Source organism: Cygnus olor, chromosome 13 (genome assembly GCF_009769625.2).
Source record: "Cygnus olor isolate bCygOlo1 chromosome 13, bCygOlo1.pri.v2, whole genome shotgun sequence".
NCBI lineage: Eukaryota > Metazoa > Chordata > Aves > Anseriformes > Anatidae > Cygnus > Cygnus olor.
In genome coordinates, this window is record NC_049181.1 from 21295805 (window position 1) to 21315222 (window position 19418).

Here is a 19418-nt window from a genome sequence, read left to right on the forward strand (position 1 = left end):
CGAAGTTGCTCCTAGCAAATTACTGTTGTCCCAAATAGCACAGCATTGTGGAGTATAACTACTAACTTTAATTTTCCAGGATAGGAATCATAAAGCACAAACAGCTGCCATTAAGCACTGAGAACAAAGCAGCTTTGGTAGTTAATCTCACTGAGCAAAAACCTGCCTGGATCTCCACAGAGTTTATATCCCCTTCAGAGGGGATGGAAAAAAATCCCAGGGAATAATCGGATGCAGCTGCAGCTGGAAATATGGGACTAACCATGAAACGGGACAAGTTTTTTAATTGGGTCATCCCACCATTATCTGGATTCTTCCTAGAGAGTTTTGCAGATTCTTCCTGGGGATTATTCCTGGTTTTGAATTTGCAATAGCAGTTATAACCCAGAGCAGCTCACTATAAGCCATGAATGTCTCCATCCCCACTCACGGAGCCTGAGTTACACCTCAATCCATTTGCTTAAGCACCAGCCTGTAGAAGGGTGAGCCACCAACTGTTGGCAGTCTTCTGCCTGCTTTCCTCTCTCATTCCACAGTCAAAACAAGCACTTCACCTAAACTACAACACATTTCTTTGGGTAGACAGGACCCCATTTTGACAAAGCCCATCAGATCTATGTTAGAGCCATGGATTCGACCACTGCGAATCCTTTCAAGTATATGCTGTAGTTCTCTTCCCATACATTACTCCTACAATCCCATTCCAATTACCACTTTCCAAAGCCTTTTTCTCATACTGTGAAGCCAGATAACACATGAGAATGCACTGAAAATGTTTCTGTTTGATAGATGTTCAAGACCTGCTTTTGACAGTATAATTTTAACTGCTTAGGATTAATGTCTAAAACTGATTCAGCACTAAGAATCCTCTAACTTTGTTCCGATTGGGAAAAATCATGTTCAACTCCAAGATGACTAGTATCATTAAAATTCCATTTCAGAGAACTGCTGTTAAATGATAATTTTGCTCTTCAAATTAGGAGAGAGGATTAATAATTGAATTCAAAGACCTAGTTATGTATTTTGGTAGATTTGTTTCCTAATAGGAAGAACGACTTGAACAGAAATCCATTAAAATTTTTAGTATTCCCATGCTAGTCTGATTCTAAGCTTTTCCATTAAGCAGCAAAGTCTTAATGGCATTAAACCACTTAAGCAGCAAAAACAGCACATAATTATCACTTTTAATTCAATCTTTTAGAGTGTGAATTGATACTGTACATCACTGACAATTCACACTCCTAAACATATTTTTCTTTTCTTCCATAGCAGCCTCACAGCCTCTTGTACTGAGATAACTGACCCAAACATCCATAACTTGTTCTCATGAAAAACTCTTCAGAATAATGGGTAACAAAATTAAGCCCAGGTGAAAGAAGGCATAATAAAGAGCAACTGTGTTATTCTGGCCTTAAGGTAGATGTGTAGATATGAGTGTGAAATTAGGGCACCATCATTCATGACTCAGCTTATCAACAGCTGAAACTATGAGTGTGCTCTCCATGGGCATGTTAAATTATTGAACTTTTTTTTTTTTAAGTCCACATATAGAGGATAAAGTGCAAGTAAGCTATACAGAAACGAGGTGAGAACAGAGCAGACTATGAAGCACGTAGCATCCCCTCCACCAGTGCTCGCTGCTGTCCAAGCTGGCAGTGCTGCAGGGAGCCAGCAGCAGCACCGAGCTGTAGGGTCAGGGATCCCCCAGGCACACTTCTCCCGGTGCCCCCTCCTGTAGGATTAGGCTGTTGGCATGCTGGAGAGATTACCATAGCGCTAAGGAGCAAAGTGGCACCTTTGTATATGGAAAAGGTTTCCAAAAAGGCCGATAAAAGGCAAAGCTCGGGAGTGCTGTGGTTGTTGTTGACAGCAGAGCCTCTGCTAAAGGCTGCAGCACAGAAGCTGCAGTAGCACAAGGCTGTGCAAGTCAGGAGTCTAGAAAAGCTCGTTATTTACAAACCAGACTGAAAGAAACCACACAGCACGCTTGGAGTGGCCAAACTGAGCACCCATGAAGCAACACAGCACTGTCAATATCTGTTTGAAAGGGAAAGAAGCTAAAATCTGACATGACTGATCTCAAATGCAGCAATCTCAGACCCTCTGTGCCCTCCCCTTTTGCCTGCAGTCTGCATTACTCCCTGCTCACATCGCACACTGTTAGCACTGCTTACATCCCTGCTTCACCTGAAAGCATAAAGCATAAAGCTTCTGCATCTGATCACAGTCCCAGAGCAACACAATCCCCTCCTGGACAGAAACAGCTCCCTCTTTTTGGGTCCTCACCTAGCAGGTAAAGATGAAGCAGTTTGTCCCCTAACCCCAGGACCAGGCATATAATGTTCCTGGTACATCTCCCCTTCCCTAAATCACAGATCTACAGCTGCAGAACAGTTGCTGAGTTGCTGTTCTAACATCATGAATAATTCCAGCTTGCTGCAAATACGTGTAGCTAGCAGACACATTTGTTTGGCCTCTGCACATATAGCTCAGGAGTCTCCTCCTTCAACATTGGTATAGGAAAGCAAATGTCTGCTTGGAGAATCTATTTCACAACCTCACTTTCCATGTCAGAAGGAAAGGATGTCAACATTTAGTTCGGGAAAGCATCTCATGGAAGCTATTGACATTCAGGCCTGCTAAAGCTGTTCTATTTTCACCCTTTCTCTTCTTCCTCTTCCCATAATACGATAACATCAACAGAAATTCACAGGTCTTTCCATCTACTAGCAATAACTATTTGCTATTTACTAGACTATATACTAATACTATGCCAGAAACACTTGTGCATCTCCAGGCAACAGGTAACCAAACTGAGGCAAGGTCTACAGGTTTTCTGACCCAGGCCCAGAATTCCTGTAAGCCAAACCACAAACCTACCCCTGTGCTCAGGCACGACGAACTGTCTGTAAATCCTATCAAGGTAGTGCCCAAAGAGCAAAGCTCCCATTCTGGCTTGTCTGTGTGCCACGGGGCTGTCTTTGTCACTGCTGCGCACAACAGGGCTTCTTACCTATGTGATCTTAGCCTGAAAAGCTCTGATGAGACCATTATTTTCTGCAGAGGTATTTTTCCAAGTGCTAGGGGCTCAGACTGGCAAAAGCAAACTCCTTAGGGATGCAGCAAAATAACTTCATCACTGCTTCATGCATTTTATTTTAAAAGACTATTAAGAACCCATTCTTTCTGATAGAATTCTATTTTCGTCATCACTTTTTTCTTTTCTTTGGGAGCTTGAAAAATAAGATTTCTCTGCCTCTGGCTTTTTTTTTTCCCCTGTTTCTATTTGATCAATAATGATTCTTTTTTTCCTGTCCTTCCAAGAGAGATGTCATTAAATGGCTACTTCGTATTCTCTTTCTGTTGTATTTGCACATTGGAGCCATCCACAATGATGTCAGCTCAGCTCTGGGCATTGTCTCTGTTAGTTCAATTCCAGCAGAATTGCTGCAGCTAGCGGGACGTTAGCATTCACTTGATTGATTTAGCATAGCCAGAAAATAAGATGTTTTTTTCCATTCAGCTACACACAGTAAAAACAAGAAACTATATAGCAGTCCAAAGTTGGTAAGTTCCTCTGGAGTCTTTTGCTTCTTATATATCTTCCTCTGCTTGAGGGCATCATTTAAATAACGGCTAGTTCAATGCCAAGACCTTCCTTGACAGTGCTCATGGATGAAAGAGGAGAGAAAAGTGATTTAAAACTATTGTTTAATACAGTTAATCAATTTAAAAGATTTCAAGGCTGAAAGAGTCCATTACGCATTATCTCCTATATAATACAGCCATAAAATTTCAACTGGTAATTCTGGCATTTTGCCCAACACTTGGAGAGAACACGTTTTCAGAGGTAAATACCTCATCATGGAGTTTGAAATTAGTATTAAAAATACGACACAAATCTCTTGTTTGCATTAAAACTTTATTCCATTGTCCAATGCCTACCCCTGTGACAAAGTCTTTGTGTCGAATGTGGCTGTGAACACTCACTGAAGATAGAAATGTCTTACAAAAAGTCCCTGTCCCTCCTTTCCCCCACCTATCTGGCTGGATGCTGCCAATCCTTGGTCTCACCACTTGGAGATACATGAAGTTAAGAGGCTTTCTTGATCTCTTGGCCAGCCAGGGGCTTGCTTAAAACTGACTCACAGCGATCAGGGTCTGTTACCGCATCACTCTTCAGCTCAGCCTGCATGGACTCCATTTGAGTGTGAAATTAAACTGGAGACAAGGATGCAGGGCAAAAATTTCAGAAGAGGGAGCTAAAGTTTGGCTCCGGAACCCATACTCCTCCAAAAGAAATACTGAGCTGGGAAGCTCCCTGTGAAGTGAATGAAAAGATCTGGCTTTTCCTACCTGCTAATTAGAATCTCCACCTAACTATTTTGAGATTTTAAAACAGGGATTCCCAAACCTTTTCCAACAATAGGATCAAAGACCTAAGCACATATGTTTGTTCATTGTGCACTCTACATGCTGAACAAAACTATAGAAAGTACCAGGTGTGTAACAGGACAGTAATAGTTGGTCTCTTCACAAAAGCCCCTCTTTATCTGCACTGGCTCCGTTGGCTTCTGTGGGAGTTCAGATCTTCAAGATGAGAGTTTGTAGGCCTTGCACCATAACCATGTGTGGCCTTCTCTTCTGATGGAGTCAGATGGACTGGTATAACTAGAGGGTATGCCAGTAGCTTCAGCAGCATCATAGAATCACAGAATGGTTTGTGTTGGAATGGACCTTAAAGCCCATCCAGCTCCAAACCCTGCCATGGGCAGGGATGCCACCCACCAGACCAGGTTGCCCAGGGCCTCATCCATCCTGGCCTTGAACACCTCCAGGGCTGGGGCATCCACAGCTTCTCCAGGCAGCCTGTTCAGTGCCTCACCACCCTCCAAGTGAAGAATTTCTTCCTAACATCTCATCTAAATCTCCCCTCTTCTAGTTTGAAATTGTTCCCCCTCGTCCTATCACTAAGGCCACAATGAGGTATCCTTAGAGACATCTCTTCTGCAGGTTGAAGGTCCCCAGCTCTCTCAGCCTTTCTTCATAGGAGAGGTGCTCCAACCCACTGATCATCCTCGTAGCTCTTCTCTGGACCCACTCTAACAGGACCCTTCTTGTGCCGGGGGCCCCAGACCTGGACACAGTGCTCAGGTGGGGCCTCACAAGGGCAGGGCAGAGGAGGACAAAGTTCTCAAGCTTGTCCAGGTCCCTTCAGATGGCATCCCTTCTTTTTGTCGTATCAGTTGCACCACTTAGCTCGGTGTCATCCGCAAACTGGCTGAGGGTGCACTAGATCCCACTGTCTATGTCATTGATAAAGTTATTAAACAGATGGGTGATGTGATGACAAAGTCAGCTGTCCCAGTCCAACCATACCTCTGCACTTCTCGTAATTTCAAGTTTCTTTCCATACAGCCAAGAGCTCATCTGTTGTTTTAACTACCCAGAAACATCCACAATAGCTCATTTCTAGTTTTGGTTACCCTTTCTGAATGTTACCGCACTGCTCTAGCCCGGCCTCTCTACTGCACGCATAGTTAAGAGAGAGACAGATGCCTCTGCTTCCAGGAGAGTGGACAGCAGTCATTTGTGATCATTAACAAGCAGTCACTGTAAAAGATGACAACTCATGTGTCAGCTGAAACATTTCGTGTTAATTGGAACAAAGTTCCTATCAAATATGTTTTGATAATAGCCAATCTCTCATGGACATTTTGCACCACACAAGTGAGAACATAACATCTTGATGTCTTTCCCTGGCGGCAAGAAAGAGCCTCAGAAGACAGTGCAGCTACAGCCAGCGAAGAAAGACAAACAGAACATAGCAGGGGATCAGCTGTCTGTCAAGACAGGCAACGAGCCATGGAGCTCTTCAGCTCTGTCAGCAGTTTAGATCCTGGCACAAGTCACAGGTTTCAAAAGCTGCTATTGTTGGAGAGTGTGGTAAAGATACCACAAATGATCAGAACATCGCAGTGGACAGCAAGCCGGTACTCAAAGCTGAAATCTGGCTGATATTCTGTGGGCACGTGTTTCAATACAAAACTAATGCACATCCATTTGCGGCAGTCTTGGAGGAGCCAGCTCCTGCTTTGGTCCTTGTGGCTCATCATCTCCCTTGGCTTTCCTCCTGTAACCCCCATCTTAGGGCTGTGCCTTGCCTGTTTCTGACATTCGGCTAGTTCCCAGCCCATGGCGGAATGACTTTAAACATTCACCTCCTGCAGTTCTTAAAAACAGCTTCTTGCAGGGATTTGAGGTGGTTTCAAGAGTACGTGTGCGTCTGAATGATCTCTAACATAGCTCCAGAGGAACTAACAATGGCTGCGGTGAGATCTTACGCATTCCTATGCCTTTTTACTCCTTTTAACACCCAGCAACAATTTCAAGCAACATAAGAGCCAGAAGAGTCTTTTCAGGACTATAACATGCTTTATATGCCACTTAAACTTTCTCGTCACTGATCTGCTGTTGGATAAAGGCAATGTTGAAAATATATTAAAGTGACAGGCAAAATCTGTGGCTACATTAGCCATTCTGTCAGAGCCTTGGAAAGAACCTCACTAAAGTCAATCAGGAAAACAATTTATTGAAGCATCAGCTGAAGCAGCAAGTCGCAACTCATTCAAATCTCTCTGAAGAACGTGATCAAGCAAGTGCTGAAGCCCTGAAAGCCACAATGGGTTCTGCAAACAGGAGATGTATAATACAAACTTTGAATTGACCTCCATTTTCTGCTGTGATAAGCACCTGAGAATCGTCCTGCTTATACTTTAAAAGCAGCTGGGTGGGAGAAGATGGGATAAGTGATGTTTCTTTAGTGAGGTAACAGGACTAGGAGAACATGCAAACTGACAGTAGGTCCCTCTCTATCACAGTGTGTAATTGGGGACCAGCTCCACTGAACGGAGCCATTCTGGACATATACTGAACTAGCCAGAATAGCTCTTTTGTATTATTTTTTTACCTGAACCACAGGCACTGGTTCCCCAAGCCCAGAAGAATCAAGCAACCAACATTCTTACGTATCTTTTTGCCAAAGATAACATCTTTAAACCTTGGAGTCTACAGCCAGTGGCCTGTAAAGAAACTTAGCTGAATAGTGAGGCCTTGGTGGATCCCAGCCAGATGCCAGAGAATCCAGAGCAGCTCAGTTGTAAACAGCCTTCAGTAAAACCCACTAAGTTTAGCCAGTCAGGGCTAAAAATGAAATATGTATCTTACAATACAGGGAAAACCCATACGGGACTTTATCCTGATCACTAAGGGTACACTGCCAGCCGCTAATAAAGGGCCTTCAAGTCAGATGTCAATGGTAAACTCTTGAGAGGTGATGTGTACAAAGGGATTCTGACATGCTTCTTTCAACCTGCAGCTCAGCAGCACTTAACCACAAAAGGAAAAAAAAAAGTGGGGGGGGGGGGGGGGGAAGTCTGCCTCTGAAAAATGTTTCTGCTTTTTTTGTTGAATTTTTACAAATCCTGTGTGCCCTGGGCCGGGGGCAGGAAACCAAGCAAACACCGCTCGCAGCACGGGGCATTTGGGGCCGGGCATTCAGTGAGGGGGGCACCACCAGGCTTGATTCTGGGTGTGGGTTGGGGGGTTCCTCCTTTTCCTCCTGGGGCTCGGGAGGTGACCGGGGCGAGGGAAGCAACCCCTCACGGGGGCCGCCTGCATCCAGCCTTCCCCACACGGCGCAAGGCCGCAGCGGGCGGCGGGTCCGACAGGGGGCGGCCCCACAGCGGCGGGCGGCGCCTGGAAGGGCTGCGCCGTGCTTCCGCCGGGGAAGGGGAGGGAAAGGGGAGGGAAGGACAGGAAGAGAAGGAAGGGGAGGGAAGGAAGGGGAGGGAAGGGGTCCGGGGGCTGGGCGCAGGTCGGCAGCGGCGGCAGAGGTGAGTGGAGGCCGGGCCTGAAGCCGCGGCGCGCCCCGGGGAGCGGCGGGGGCTGCCCCGGAGGCACTGCCACGGCTCCCGGCGGCTCCTTGCAGCCCCCCCGGGGGCAGGACCGGGGGTCGGGCATGGAAAGAGCCGGTGGGTTGGGGGCTTGTCCCGCCCGGTACGTGAGGGGAGCGAGGCTGGGCTTGCGGGTGGGAGATGGCAGTGAAAGGACGGGGAGTCTGCGGCGTAAACGTGTTCCCTTCGAGCTGCTGAAGTGTGCTTCTTTTCTAGGGAAAATGATTTCCGAAAGCGGTTCGTTCATGAAAGGTGTGGTGTTAGGAGGAGTCTTCTGCGTGCTGGTTACACTTCTCGGACATTTTAAGATGGGCCATGGGACTAGAGCACATCACCATGAGCACCATCACATCCAGGCTCCCAACAAAGAAGATGTCTTGAATCTTTCGGAAGATGAGCGTCTGGAGCTCAGTCAGAGTATCCGTGTTTATTGTATCATCCTTGTGAAACCTAAGGACCTCGGGCACTGGGCTGCAGTGAAAGAGACGTGGAGCAAGCACTGCGACAAGGCAGAGTTCTACAGCTCCGAGAACATCAAAGTGTTTAATTCGGTAGTCCTCGACACAAACGATATGTGGATGATGATGAGAAAAGCTTACAAGTTAACATATGAGCGCTACAAAGATGAATTCAACTGGTTCTTTCTTGCCTATCCAACAACGTTTGCTATTATTGAAAATCTCAAGTATTTCTTACTGAAGAAAGACCCTGCACAGCCTTTTTACATAGGCCATACTGTGAAATCTGGTGACCTGGAGTATGTAGATAGCGAGGGAGGAATCGTCTTAAGCATCGGATCGCTGAGACGACTTTCCCGTATTTTTGAAGACACTGACAAGTGTCCAGAGCATGGAGGTATGATTTGGAAACTTTCTGAGGATAAACAGCTAGCAGTATGCCTGAAGTATACTGGAGTGATTGCTGAAAATGCCGAAGACTCAGAAGGAAAAGACGTCTTTAATACCAAGTCAGTCAACGCCCTCATCAAAGAAGCAATGGCTAATCACCCTGAGCAGGTGGTAGATGGCTGCTGCTCAGACATGGCCATCACTTTCAACGGACTGACCCCCAACCACATGCACGTGATGATGTATGGTGTTTACAGGCTGAGACCCTATGGCCACACTTACAACGATGCACTCGTCTTCCTGCCACCAGAAGGTTCAGACAATGACTGATGTCTTTCAGAAAGGACACAGAACCAAGGAGTTAACTGTGCTCATTGTACAGACACTCAATTTTCGTATCTGATGGTACTGGTGTACAGTTTTTGCACACAGATTTGGTAAAGCTCTTAATTTTAAAAGTGGAAGGAGAATGTTCTTTCTTAATCTTTTATACAGAAATGATTGAGTTTTTTTTTTTTTTTACAGTGTTAGAAGGAAATAAAGGACTTGTTGATGTTTGTGATAAAAGGAAATTAAGTTTATATGGGTGGGTTGTATTATCCAACTATTTATTAATGAAAACTCAGAAGAGCTTTAGTCTGTTACAAATATATTTTTGCAAGATTTCGATTCTCTCACTTCTTTCAGGCACTTCTCGAACGTCTTTATATCTTTCTAGGACGTACCAATAAAACTGGCCACAGATTCAGTCTCAAAGACTATTAAGTGATTTCCTTTACTCCAAACTGCACATCAGCTTGAGCTACATTGGTTATGCACTGCAAAGGGTGCACCCATCGCTTTATGTGGTCTCCTAACCCAGTAAGAAGCTAGCAGGAAACAAGCCAGCAAGAAACATCTGTTAGGAAGTTCCTGCAGAATAATAAGTGACCTTTGGACTGCCATTCTCAATCACACAAAAGAAAGAGATAACTAAATTTGAATAAGTATTAACACGGTCAGGTAGCCTGTTAGCACAAGAGTAATTGCTCATTTAAAAGTATTTTATAAGCATATTTGAATAAAGGTTCCGTCTAGCAGTTTTCACTGTTAGTAGTGCTAATAGTATTTACAAGGAAGTTGGTTAGCTGTCAATGTAAGTGGAAAGTACAGCTGCATTTACAGGTATTTTTGAACACTAATATGCAGAAAGATCAATGCACCTGTACACTCACCCTTTCTTTGTACATGATACAAAACAGCAATGTGTAGAACTCTCCACTTTAAAAAAAATTAAGTGCACTTGAAATCCCAAGTTTTATACATGCCACCTGGTCACAACTCCATTCCTGCACCAGTCACAGTTACATGGTAATGAAGTGGTAATAAATAATGGTGTTTACGCCATTTAAAAGTCACTTACCTGACCTAGACATTTCAAGATTTAAAGTAGGTATTGCATCTCTGTGCTACATCTAGCACTAGCACAGGCTTTACTGGTACTACAGTTACCTATAAAAGAGCTATTAGGTGAGGACAACTTTCTTTTGACACAGCATTTGGAGTATTTCATCCTATCATTAGCCGCAGTAAAGGAGAAAAGCTGATGTGAAGTAGCTGATGGGTATGAAGTAGCTGTTTCACAACGGGTACTCCAGAGCTCATGAGAGTAGCAACTTCTGTGTGCTGAGCATCATTCAGGTCCTTGATTTTTTGTAAGAATGGGAAGAGAACTGCTCAGACCCCAGGCAAGCTACCACAGCTCAGCTGTTTCAGAAGGCACACCTTACCTCCTGTCAGAGGTCAACTGACAGCAACACAAACATGCACATAATTGCTGCCAAAACCTACATACAACTGAAATTACTGTTTCTGACAGCTTTCGGTATATTTGATATACAATTCAAGCATGACTTAGCTTTTATCTTCTTACAGAAGCACATTCAAAAGGCTGGGTCCACAGTTGGGTATACTCTGAAACAAAGCCTGACAAGGTGAGAAATGAAATTTTGATTTCAAAGATGTTTCTGATATTAGAAACAACTGTGATACCACTACAACAGCAGCAGTCAGAGCAGGTCAAGAAAGAAAATTGGCATTAACAGTCCAAACCAGAATATACCTCATTTATCCCAGATTTGAGAGATGCTGTAGCAGAACAGGGGGAGGAAGGGACAAAGAGAAGAGACAGAAGAGGAAAAAGCAAACCATTGAATTCGGGCTAGCTCACCTCATACCCAGAAGAGCCACTGAGGCACAAACTGATTCCTGTTATAAATATACTAATTTCTTGTTAGTGCTAAGTCTTTGATATGCGTAATAATGTCTGCTATTATTGTGAAGGGACTGTGTGAGATTTGACCAAACTTTGTGCAAAGTGTTAATCATCTTAGTTTTTGTATTCCTACATCAATAGTTTCAGACATACCCTGTCATTTTCAAGAGTAGTCTTTTAAATAACTTTACAGAAGAAATCTAAAAGTAGCACATGTTAAGTAATACGGTTCATCTCTCATGTTGTGTTTTAACTTCTGAATTAGATTGAGAACACCTCTGCCACTATCTGCTGAAAGGTCCCAGAGTGCAGAAATTAAACATGCAGAACAGCACTGAGACAAGGCACTGCATACAAAATTAAGCTCTAGGATTAATAAAATATAAGTGTTAGAATAAAGACTTGAAATATTAATAAATACTTCCAGAGACAGAGTTATGAGCAGTAGACCTTAAAGTTTCCTTAGTTTATTAAATAATTCCATGGCACAGGCTGTTTTCCATCGGCATAGCTTTGGGTATGCAGTCACTAAACAGAGTCAGATTATCCAGGTAAACACCGTGCTCTTTAACCAGTTCTGTAGATGTGTAGATGTACGTGCACGTGGCAGTGCGCACAAGCTGCCATCTCCACCTGAAGAAGCTGCTCCTGGCTACACTGATAACTAGGTTTTGCTACCGTGCCTTTGTTGAACAGTGATTTTGTTCCTGCTCCTAAAATATGAAGGTAAACAGGGAGTAGAGCATCAGGCACCAACTGGCACATGCTCCATTTGAAGTATGCCCACCATCGCTGTAAATTCCACTACAAGGAGTGATATCAAACAGTGTTGTCAGGTAGAAATCGGAACATAATATATATTCTTAAGATATGAACTAGCATAAAAATTTATAGTCCACGTATGACTTTAAGTTCATAAATCCTATACAGATAAATGCATCTTAAAAAGAGAAATTCCTGATGTAAAATATTTAAAGTTAATGCCATTAATAAATTAAGTTTAAAAAAAAGTTAGAAAAGATCTCTCCACATTCAAGAAACAGGTAAGCGAGTGAGACGTTAATCAGAAGAAAAAAATCTGGAGTGTTTGAGAGGTTTTAAAAACCATACTACTTATATTTCATATACACTTTAAATTACTCTTTTAGAAGAGCATAACAATGTAAACATTTCTTGGCTTTTTCCTCCTTGTCATTCAAAATAGTCTACTCACAGTCCATGCAGGATCTCTCCATCAGGTATCTTCAGTGACTGAAGATGAGGGTTTAAGACAAAACAATTAAGAACTGTAATAAAAAGAAATCTAGAAAACTATTGTAGCCTAACAGTACTTTCGCATTCATTTGATTTATTTTAGCATAGCCACAGAACAAAATAATTTGTACATTCAGTCACATTAAAAACAAGGAATTACAAAGCAGTCCACATTTAACCTAAGTGCATTCCCTTGGAGTAACACAGTTCCGTTTGTTTCACTTGTATGTCTTCATATGCCAAAGACCATCATTTAAATAGTGGATATTTTCGATGCCAATCCCTTTGTTGACCTTCTCACTGTTGAAGAATGAAAAGAGTACAAAAGCATTAGGTTAAAGATTAGAGCAGTACTAGACTCCATATGTAAAGTAAAAAAAGTGTACTATTTGTCAATTAAAAGGGGAGACGCTATCATCCACAAGTCATAGACGACATATGGACAGGAAACAGTGTTTGTTATCATTCAGCAATGTGAGTCGTGTAATAATATGACAATATTTGCCTCCCATATTTTGTCAACCACCTTCCACAGTATTTTTAACTGCTTCTTTGTGGGAGACAGTTCCTAAGAAAGTCACCAGAAGGGTTGTATGAATTGCAGCATTTCTCTATCAAAGAAGCACAGGGGCTGTAAATGACTCTTCCCCTTGTAGCACAAGTGGGGGGTGTAACAGGAAACAAGGTAAGAACACAGAGCCTGACATGCTCTGGTTCCAAATATGCCACAGACGATCAAATACAGGTGAGCTGGTTTGCTTCTAGTTGCAGGTCATCTACCCACTTAATAAAGGACTACAAATGCTAAATTAATGTGGAACTTGCAACGCGTTACAGACATCCTGTCCTATATTGTTTGAGTCAAGTCAGCTCTTAAAAGTGGTTGTTTTATACATCTGCACTGGATTTGTGTTCATCTTTTTTCCAGTAGATTAATTCCATAGAAAAAAATCCAGTCTTGTCACAATAAAACAGACAAAACTAATCATTCTAAAACTGAAAAGTTTAATTACCCTGGTGAATATAATTTACCCTCTTTACACCAAGTACTCTATTACTTATAGAACTTGTCCAAACGTAATCAGGAAGGAAAATACTTCTATGTTAATTGCATTAATGCATCGTGTATCATAATCATACCAAGTGACTGAAATCATACTGAATAAAACAGAAAACTGTGAAACAGTATCACAGAAAACAGTATGCTAACATGCTGCATAGATCAATATCAATTAATTTTTCCTCTCCAGTTTATGTCGCTCCTTGTAAGGACAGGACATTCAACTGCAAGGCTGCTGAATTTGAAGTTAGGATTAGGAATACAGATAATCCAGGCTTGCACATAACTGCAGGTGTAGGACTGGGACATAAATAGCTACACATTTCCCTTCTTCCTACATGCTCTCAACCTCTCAAAAACGCTACAGATAATCCTGAGCAGTAATTCCCTACCAGCTAGAGCAGGTGCAAATCCAGGCTGCGGCAGTCCCATTCTACCCCTGTCCATTAGCACACATTGCCACCTCTCCCCCTCATGCTCTCATTACTCCTTATGACTGCACAGTGACTCTACAGAAGATGACCCAGATGAGAATAACCCCACAAGAAAAAGTGGCTTGTTTTCATCAGAATCAGCTTTGTCACCCACACTACTGCTGGATGGGGCTGCAACCAAAGCAACCCAGACCTACTGGGGCTGCTTTGTATGATGCAAGATCATGCTGCTGCCAGGTGCCACAACTTAAAATGGCAAAGTGTTTTAATTCCTCATAATTTAGCATTTATGCTAGGAATAACTAACGCCCATTTTAGTTTTCTGCCTCTTTCTTCTGAAGTAGTTTTCACTTGATGTTTATCCCCAAACGGACCTCCACATTTCACAAGCAGCTTAGCTAAGCTACTAAGCACATCAGTAAGGAATGCTGCACGTGGGTACAAGGCAAAGAAAAAGAGAAGGCCGCAGAGTAAATGCCCAGCTGGTCAGCCAAGTACCAGCAGGACTTTAGTCTCTGTTACTCCTGCAGACAAAATCACTTTAATGATGCCAACCCACACAGATCCAAATTACACTTCTTGCCCAGCCCAGGCAGCAAGTACTGTAACAAATATTTCTTTGTTCGGCAAGATCTTTGAAGAAGTATGATCAGAGCACAAGGAACAGTGACATTCAGAGGCACTACTGCTGTTGTGCATCTTAAAATCCACATTTACATAAATATTTTAATTTCGTAAACAAAAATCTAGGGAAGGGATTCCTTGCCTCCTCTTCCTCTCAACTTAATATTAATTAACAAAAGGACAGCTTGAATAAATGCCATACTTGAAACAAATATGATACAACAGTGATTCAGTAACCATGACAGTGGTGCTTAAATTCCAAACTAACATAGGAATTATGACACGGGACAGGTTACATTTCAATTGTCACAACACTTACATGTCCTCAGCTGACATCTTCATTACTCCCACACATAATGCATGTTGCTTTCCCTCTGCCATTATTGCCTACAAGTTACCACTAAGGAAAACGGATTTTTTTTTTTAAACTATTTCAGAAAAGTAAAAGCAATAACATAAAATCACCTTTCAAAAAGCAACAAACTCCCTAGTTGAACTGTTGCCCCTTTAGTAATTGTAGGGCACTAGCTCTTGAAGATAAGCAGAATCACACACTGCGTTTAACAATTGAATCACAGTGCACAGAACATAAAGCATGTATTTATGAACCTCAAATAGCAATTACAAAATAAAAAGACCTCCCAGCATTACATTCTATTTCTTCCTTTATGCCTAGCACAGAGAGATGACAGTCTCTCCCTTTCTGGAACAAAGCTACAACTATACATGAGGCCATTTCAGATTCCGACGTAGAGAATAACTGGGACAAATCTGAAAAAAATATAAGCACTGAAATCAGACATGGCCTTTTCAAAGTTCAGTAACATGTAATGCCAACTGCTCATCTTTTCCCACAGCTTCTGAATAACAACAAAAGCAGCAGAGGTCGGTATTGTTACCGTTGTATTTGCTCAGTAATACAATTAGCAGAAGTGAATTAGCACACTTTCCTCCTTTCAGATATGCTGAAGTTTGCCAGATGCATGGAGCAAGTCCTGACTACAGCAGAGCTGCTCCTAAACCTCTGTCCAAATGCCCTGAGAACAGGACCACATCCTTCTATAACTGAAGATGAATTGATTAAGAAGGCAGGTTACAAATTAGGCTGTACCTCATCTCCTTCCACAGTTCCAACATCATGAAGGAGCTCCAATTACCTATTAGATTAATGGCAGAGCATCCCACCTAATGGAGCAGAGCAGAATTAATTATGTGGGGGTTTGGAACATCACGGTAAGTGAAAGGAATTAAGAACAATTTTCACCTTGCCAAATAACACGTGAACCCCTGCAGGTCTTTTCAGATTGCTAGTTATTCCATTCCATACCATTCAACTCCAGAGTAATTCAAATTACAATCAGCTGAGAACACATGAATAGAAAATTAACTCAGCAAGCAGTAATCCATAGATGAAGAAGGATACAACAACAGTATCAACCGCAGCAGGGTAAAGTTTGGCTCCAGGAGATGTCAGGCCAGGGCACATTATATTAGCTCCACTTAGTACAAATTTAATGGCTCCTTTATCAACCTGCTGATGTGGTAGAATAAATGGATCTATGAGGGAAAAGATACAGCATTACAATTAATACGTGAGGATGACAACATGAATAGCTCATTACCAAGTCAGTTTAAAAGGGGCAATTCGATGCTTAACATGCTGCAAGGGTAGGAAGGCTGAGAAACAATTATCAGAGCTCCTGCCGGACAGCACTGTCCTGAAAGGACAGGAGGACAGTTTTCCGTGATCAAATATATATATATATATATATATTTTTTTTCCCTCTGAGAAACAGAGGCTGCAACTATCAGAATCAAACACTGGGCCTAAGCCTCCTGCTCACTCACGGAGCCCACATACTGAGCAAGTTTCAACGAGCTTCACCCATGAAAACAATTGCTCAAGTGCCCACATGCTAAGGGACCTTAAATCCCCCAAATAACATGTATAATCTCTTCCGTGAAAAACAAACACTTTAACATTATTGAGACGAAAGAGGCAGAGACAGCCAAAATTAGGAAGGCCGTCAGCTCTCAATGGCATTTTTCAAGCATGTACAACCTCTTGAAACATTTCAAACATTGAGACTTACTGTCACCTAAACTCATCCAATCATAACAGAATTGAGCAGAACAGTAAGAACAGCAATAAAAATAACTTAAGATATGACACTGAAAGAAGTACAAACCAGGCAGCCTAAATACTGAAAGGAGACAAGCATCCATTGCATCATTAAATCCACAATTAAAGACTATTTTTGCAGTAAGAACCTACAAGTATTTGAAGGCAGCAAGAAGGGTTTAAAGAAAGACTTGGAAGAACAAAGACAGGGCAACAGGACTAACAACAAGAAATTTAGACTCTGTGCTAGAGAATTCACTGTAAAGAATTTGTGGGACTTTATGCAATTTATTGTTTAAAAAACAAAGGTTACATTATTTAATATACAGAATTATATTAATTCTGGAGGAATGCAAATCACGTAGGCGACTGCAAAGGCCATGCAATTACAGCTTGGAAGGTATAGGACATTTTAAAGATCTGTTCTGTAACGTGTAGTAGGTTGTGGGTTTTTTTAAACCTATTTATACAGAAGCCCTCTTGAATCACGCACTCACCCCTCTCCCCACCTCCACTGTCCTCAGCGAACTTACATTTGTGAAGCAACCTTAGCGTTGGGTAAAAAATCCCTTCTCTTTGTCTGAAGAACAGCAACTCCCCATTCACGGTGAGGATTTCTATATGCTCATGACTACAAGATAAAAAAAAAATAGAAACATAATTCTAGTAACTCCTTAGCCCTTTTTTTGTTTAAGTTAAATATTTCACTTTGCACATTCTGGTCTACCTTGGCATCTGAGAAGGCAGTCAACTATCAAGAAAGTTTAAAACTAAAAATATTATCTTGTATGCCTTGAACACTGGTCCCATGCATGCTTTCTTCCCCTTAAAGATCCAGAAGCAGCCAACCAGCTGTTCACAACGATTAGCAAGAATATACTACCCTCCAGTTAAAAAAAAAAAAAAGGAAAGTCATCCAAACAATACATGGAAGCCCAATATTAAAAAAAAAATGCTACTGGAACTGTCCAAACAAGTTTGACCTTTCACATTCACAAAGATGAACGTTTCCCTTCAACGAGCTAATTCCCAGAGCCACCGAATATGCTGTACATTCACTACTAGCCAGCACTTTTGTTTTCAGCAAGCATCCTACCAACACACCCTCAAAAGCACAACAAGCACGTGTAAACTTTCTGGTTTGCTGATAACATGCACTATTATCTATAAGAAACGAATCCCCTATGTCCTTCTGCTATGAAAAGTAAAGAGAAGAATGAAGCAATCCAAGCACTTTAGAAGTGGAGGTTAAGAGGAAAGAAACTTACCATCGTACTATTTTGACAGGGTCTTTCTTCGGCATAATTTGGTTCAGCCATGGTTCAATAACAGGAAATTGGTCTATCAGCTGGTTCTTAATACCTTTAATAACTGAAGTCTTCAACTGGATGCAGTTTGATACATTTTCCTTTTCATCAAATCTGCCAAGTGAGAACATTTCAGAAACAGAACCTGCTGCCCAAAAGGTGGCTTATTTGAGAGGCATTATTAAGAAACGGTTGTAAATCGATAGGGGAATTAACAGGGTAACATCTGTACAGCTTTCAGCGTAGGACTTCACGAGGCTTAAACCTAAACCTATCCCCCGGGAACGCCCGGCTGGCGGAGGAGAAAGCTTTCCCAGCAGCAGGCTGGCTTTGTCCCTACGCACCGTGCGTACCCCTGAGACGCCTCTTTGGCGTCCCACAGGCACGCAGGGGTATTCCAGGGACTCGTGGAGCAGATTTTGCTGACGGCACCCCCCCCTCAGGCCTGGCTCCCCCGGAGCAGCGGGCAGGGCCAGACCCGGGGAGCAGCGGGCCCGCGGGCGGCCCCCCTCAGCTTCCCGAGCGCGGCCCCACTCACTTCTTGAACATCCTGGGGGCGGAGGGCGCCGGGCGGCGGCGGCGGGGCCGGGCAGGAGGCGGCGGCGCGGGCAGCCACAGCCTCACACGAGGTGCCGGCCCTGCCCTCCGCGCCAGCCGGAAGCGCCGCACGCTTTACGGCGTGTCGCGCCGCCTCCATGGCAACCCAACGCCGCGCTGGGCGGGACTACAGCTCCCAGGGGGCCGCGCGGAGACTCGGCGCATGCACATAGCGGGGATGCGGGCAGTGCCTGACGGGCCGGGCGGGAAGCGGCTGGGGGCGCTGGAGCTGCAGTGTGCCCAGGTAATAAATACATCGCTTCCAACACGAAACCAGGGTCGTAGCTATGAACGTCAGCCCGTCATAGCTAATGATGCTAAACACAAAATGAAAAAAGTATTGTTTTTTATCTCTGTGAGGAGCAGACGCGAATGGTTTTGCTCTTTATGCAGCTGACTGCTATAAAAGCTTACAGACATAGACAGACAACAGCACAATTTCGTTTTAGAGCAATGGAAATATTACCACAGGCATAAAGAAGACAAAAGGTCATCGTTTATGATAACTACTGAGTTATTTTTCCATACCAAAGGAATTAATGAACTTTGCTACAATAGCTGCTAATTGGAACCTAATACAACGGCAATGCAGCTACACAAAGTAAAATCCAGCTGTTTTACGTGGTATCATTTATTCCTATTGTAAAATACAGAGTCAGGAACACACTAATAGTTAAAAAAGGGACAGGAAAGGGCTGTGGTATCCGAGCTCACGCACTCACTTGGGCGCAAGCAGGAGCCTGCCGCCCTGACAGGCCGTCCCAACTTGTCTCCCATGCTCCCCAGAGCAGTCTGCCGAGCGCTCTGCCGAGCCAGCACCCCCCGCAGCCGCGCCGGCAGTTTGAAACCCAGCGAAACTCCCCCCGCGGCGCCCCGTCGCCGCCGGAGCCCCCCCAACACCCGGGGCACCCCACATCGCCCGCCCGCCGGGACGGGCCCGTGAGCGCCCAGAAGAGCCGCACG

At 43.3% G+C, this 19418-nt stretch overlaps 2 protein-coding genes and 1 long non-coding RNA gene across 5 annotated transcripts; 1 reads left to right on the forward strand and 2 right to left on the reverse strand.

Moving 5' to 3' along the window:
- Positions 1–7750: 7750 nt before the first annotated feature.
- On the forward strand, positions 7751–9554 carry C1GALT1C1 (C1GALT1 specific chaperone 1). Of its 2 annotated transcripts, none has more exons than XM_040572402.1 (2): positions 7751–7895; positions 8172–9554. In XM_040572402.1, exon 2 carries the CDS (start codon positions 8177–8179, stop codon positions 9131–9133), a length of 957 nt encoding a protein of 318 aa, XP_040428336.1. In that variant the 5' UTR covers positions 7751–7895; positions 8172–8176; the 3' UTR covers positions 9134–9554. The 2 variants fall into 2 exon arrangements, with proteins under 2 accessions (XP_040428336.1, XP_040428337.1); XM_040572403.1 differs by lacking the exon at positions 7751–7895 and adding an exon at positions 8040–8058.
- Positions 9555–12388: 2834 nt separating this feature from the next.
- On the reverse strand, positions 12389–19386 carry MCTS1 (MCTS1 re-initiation and release factor). Of its 2 annotated transcripts, none has more exons than XM_040572404.1 (6): positions 19178–19386; positions 17820–17972; positions 17085–17182; positions 15853–15986; positions 14749–14816; positions 12389–12611 (listed from the first exon to the last, which is right to left on the reverse strand). In XM_040572404.1, exons 1-6 carry the CDS (start codon positions 19369–19371, stop codon positions 12530–12532), a joined length of 729 nt encoding a protein of 242 aa, XP_040428338.1. In that variant the 5' UTR covers positions 19372–19386; the 3' UTR covers positions 12389–12529. The 2 variants fall into 2 exon arrangements, with proteins under 2 accessions (XP_040428338.1, XP_040428339.1); XM_040572405.1 differs by lacking the exon at positions 19178–19386 and adding an exon at positions 18397–18555.
- On the reverse strand, positions 14861–15845 carry LOC121077289. The gene is made up of 2 exons (XR_005823972.1): positions 15694–15845; positions 14861–15614 (listed from the first exon to the last, which is right to left on the reverse strand). It is a non-coding gene; the product is annotated as an uncharacterized LOC121077289 (long non-coding RNA).
- Positions 19387–19418: the final 32 nt, after the last annotated feature.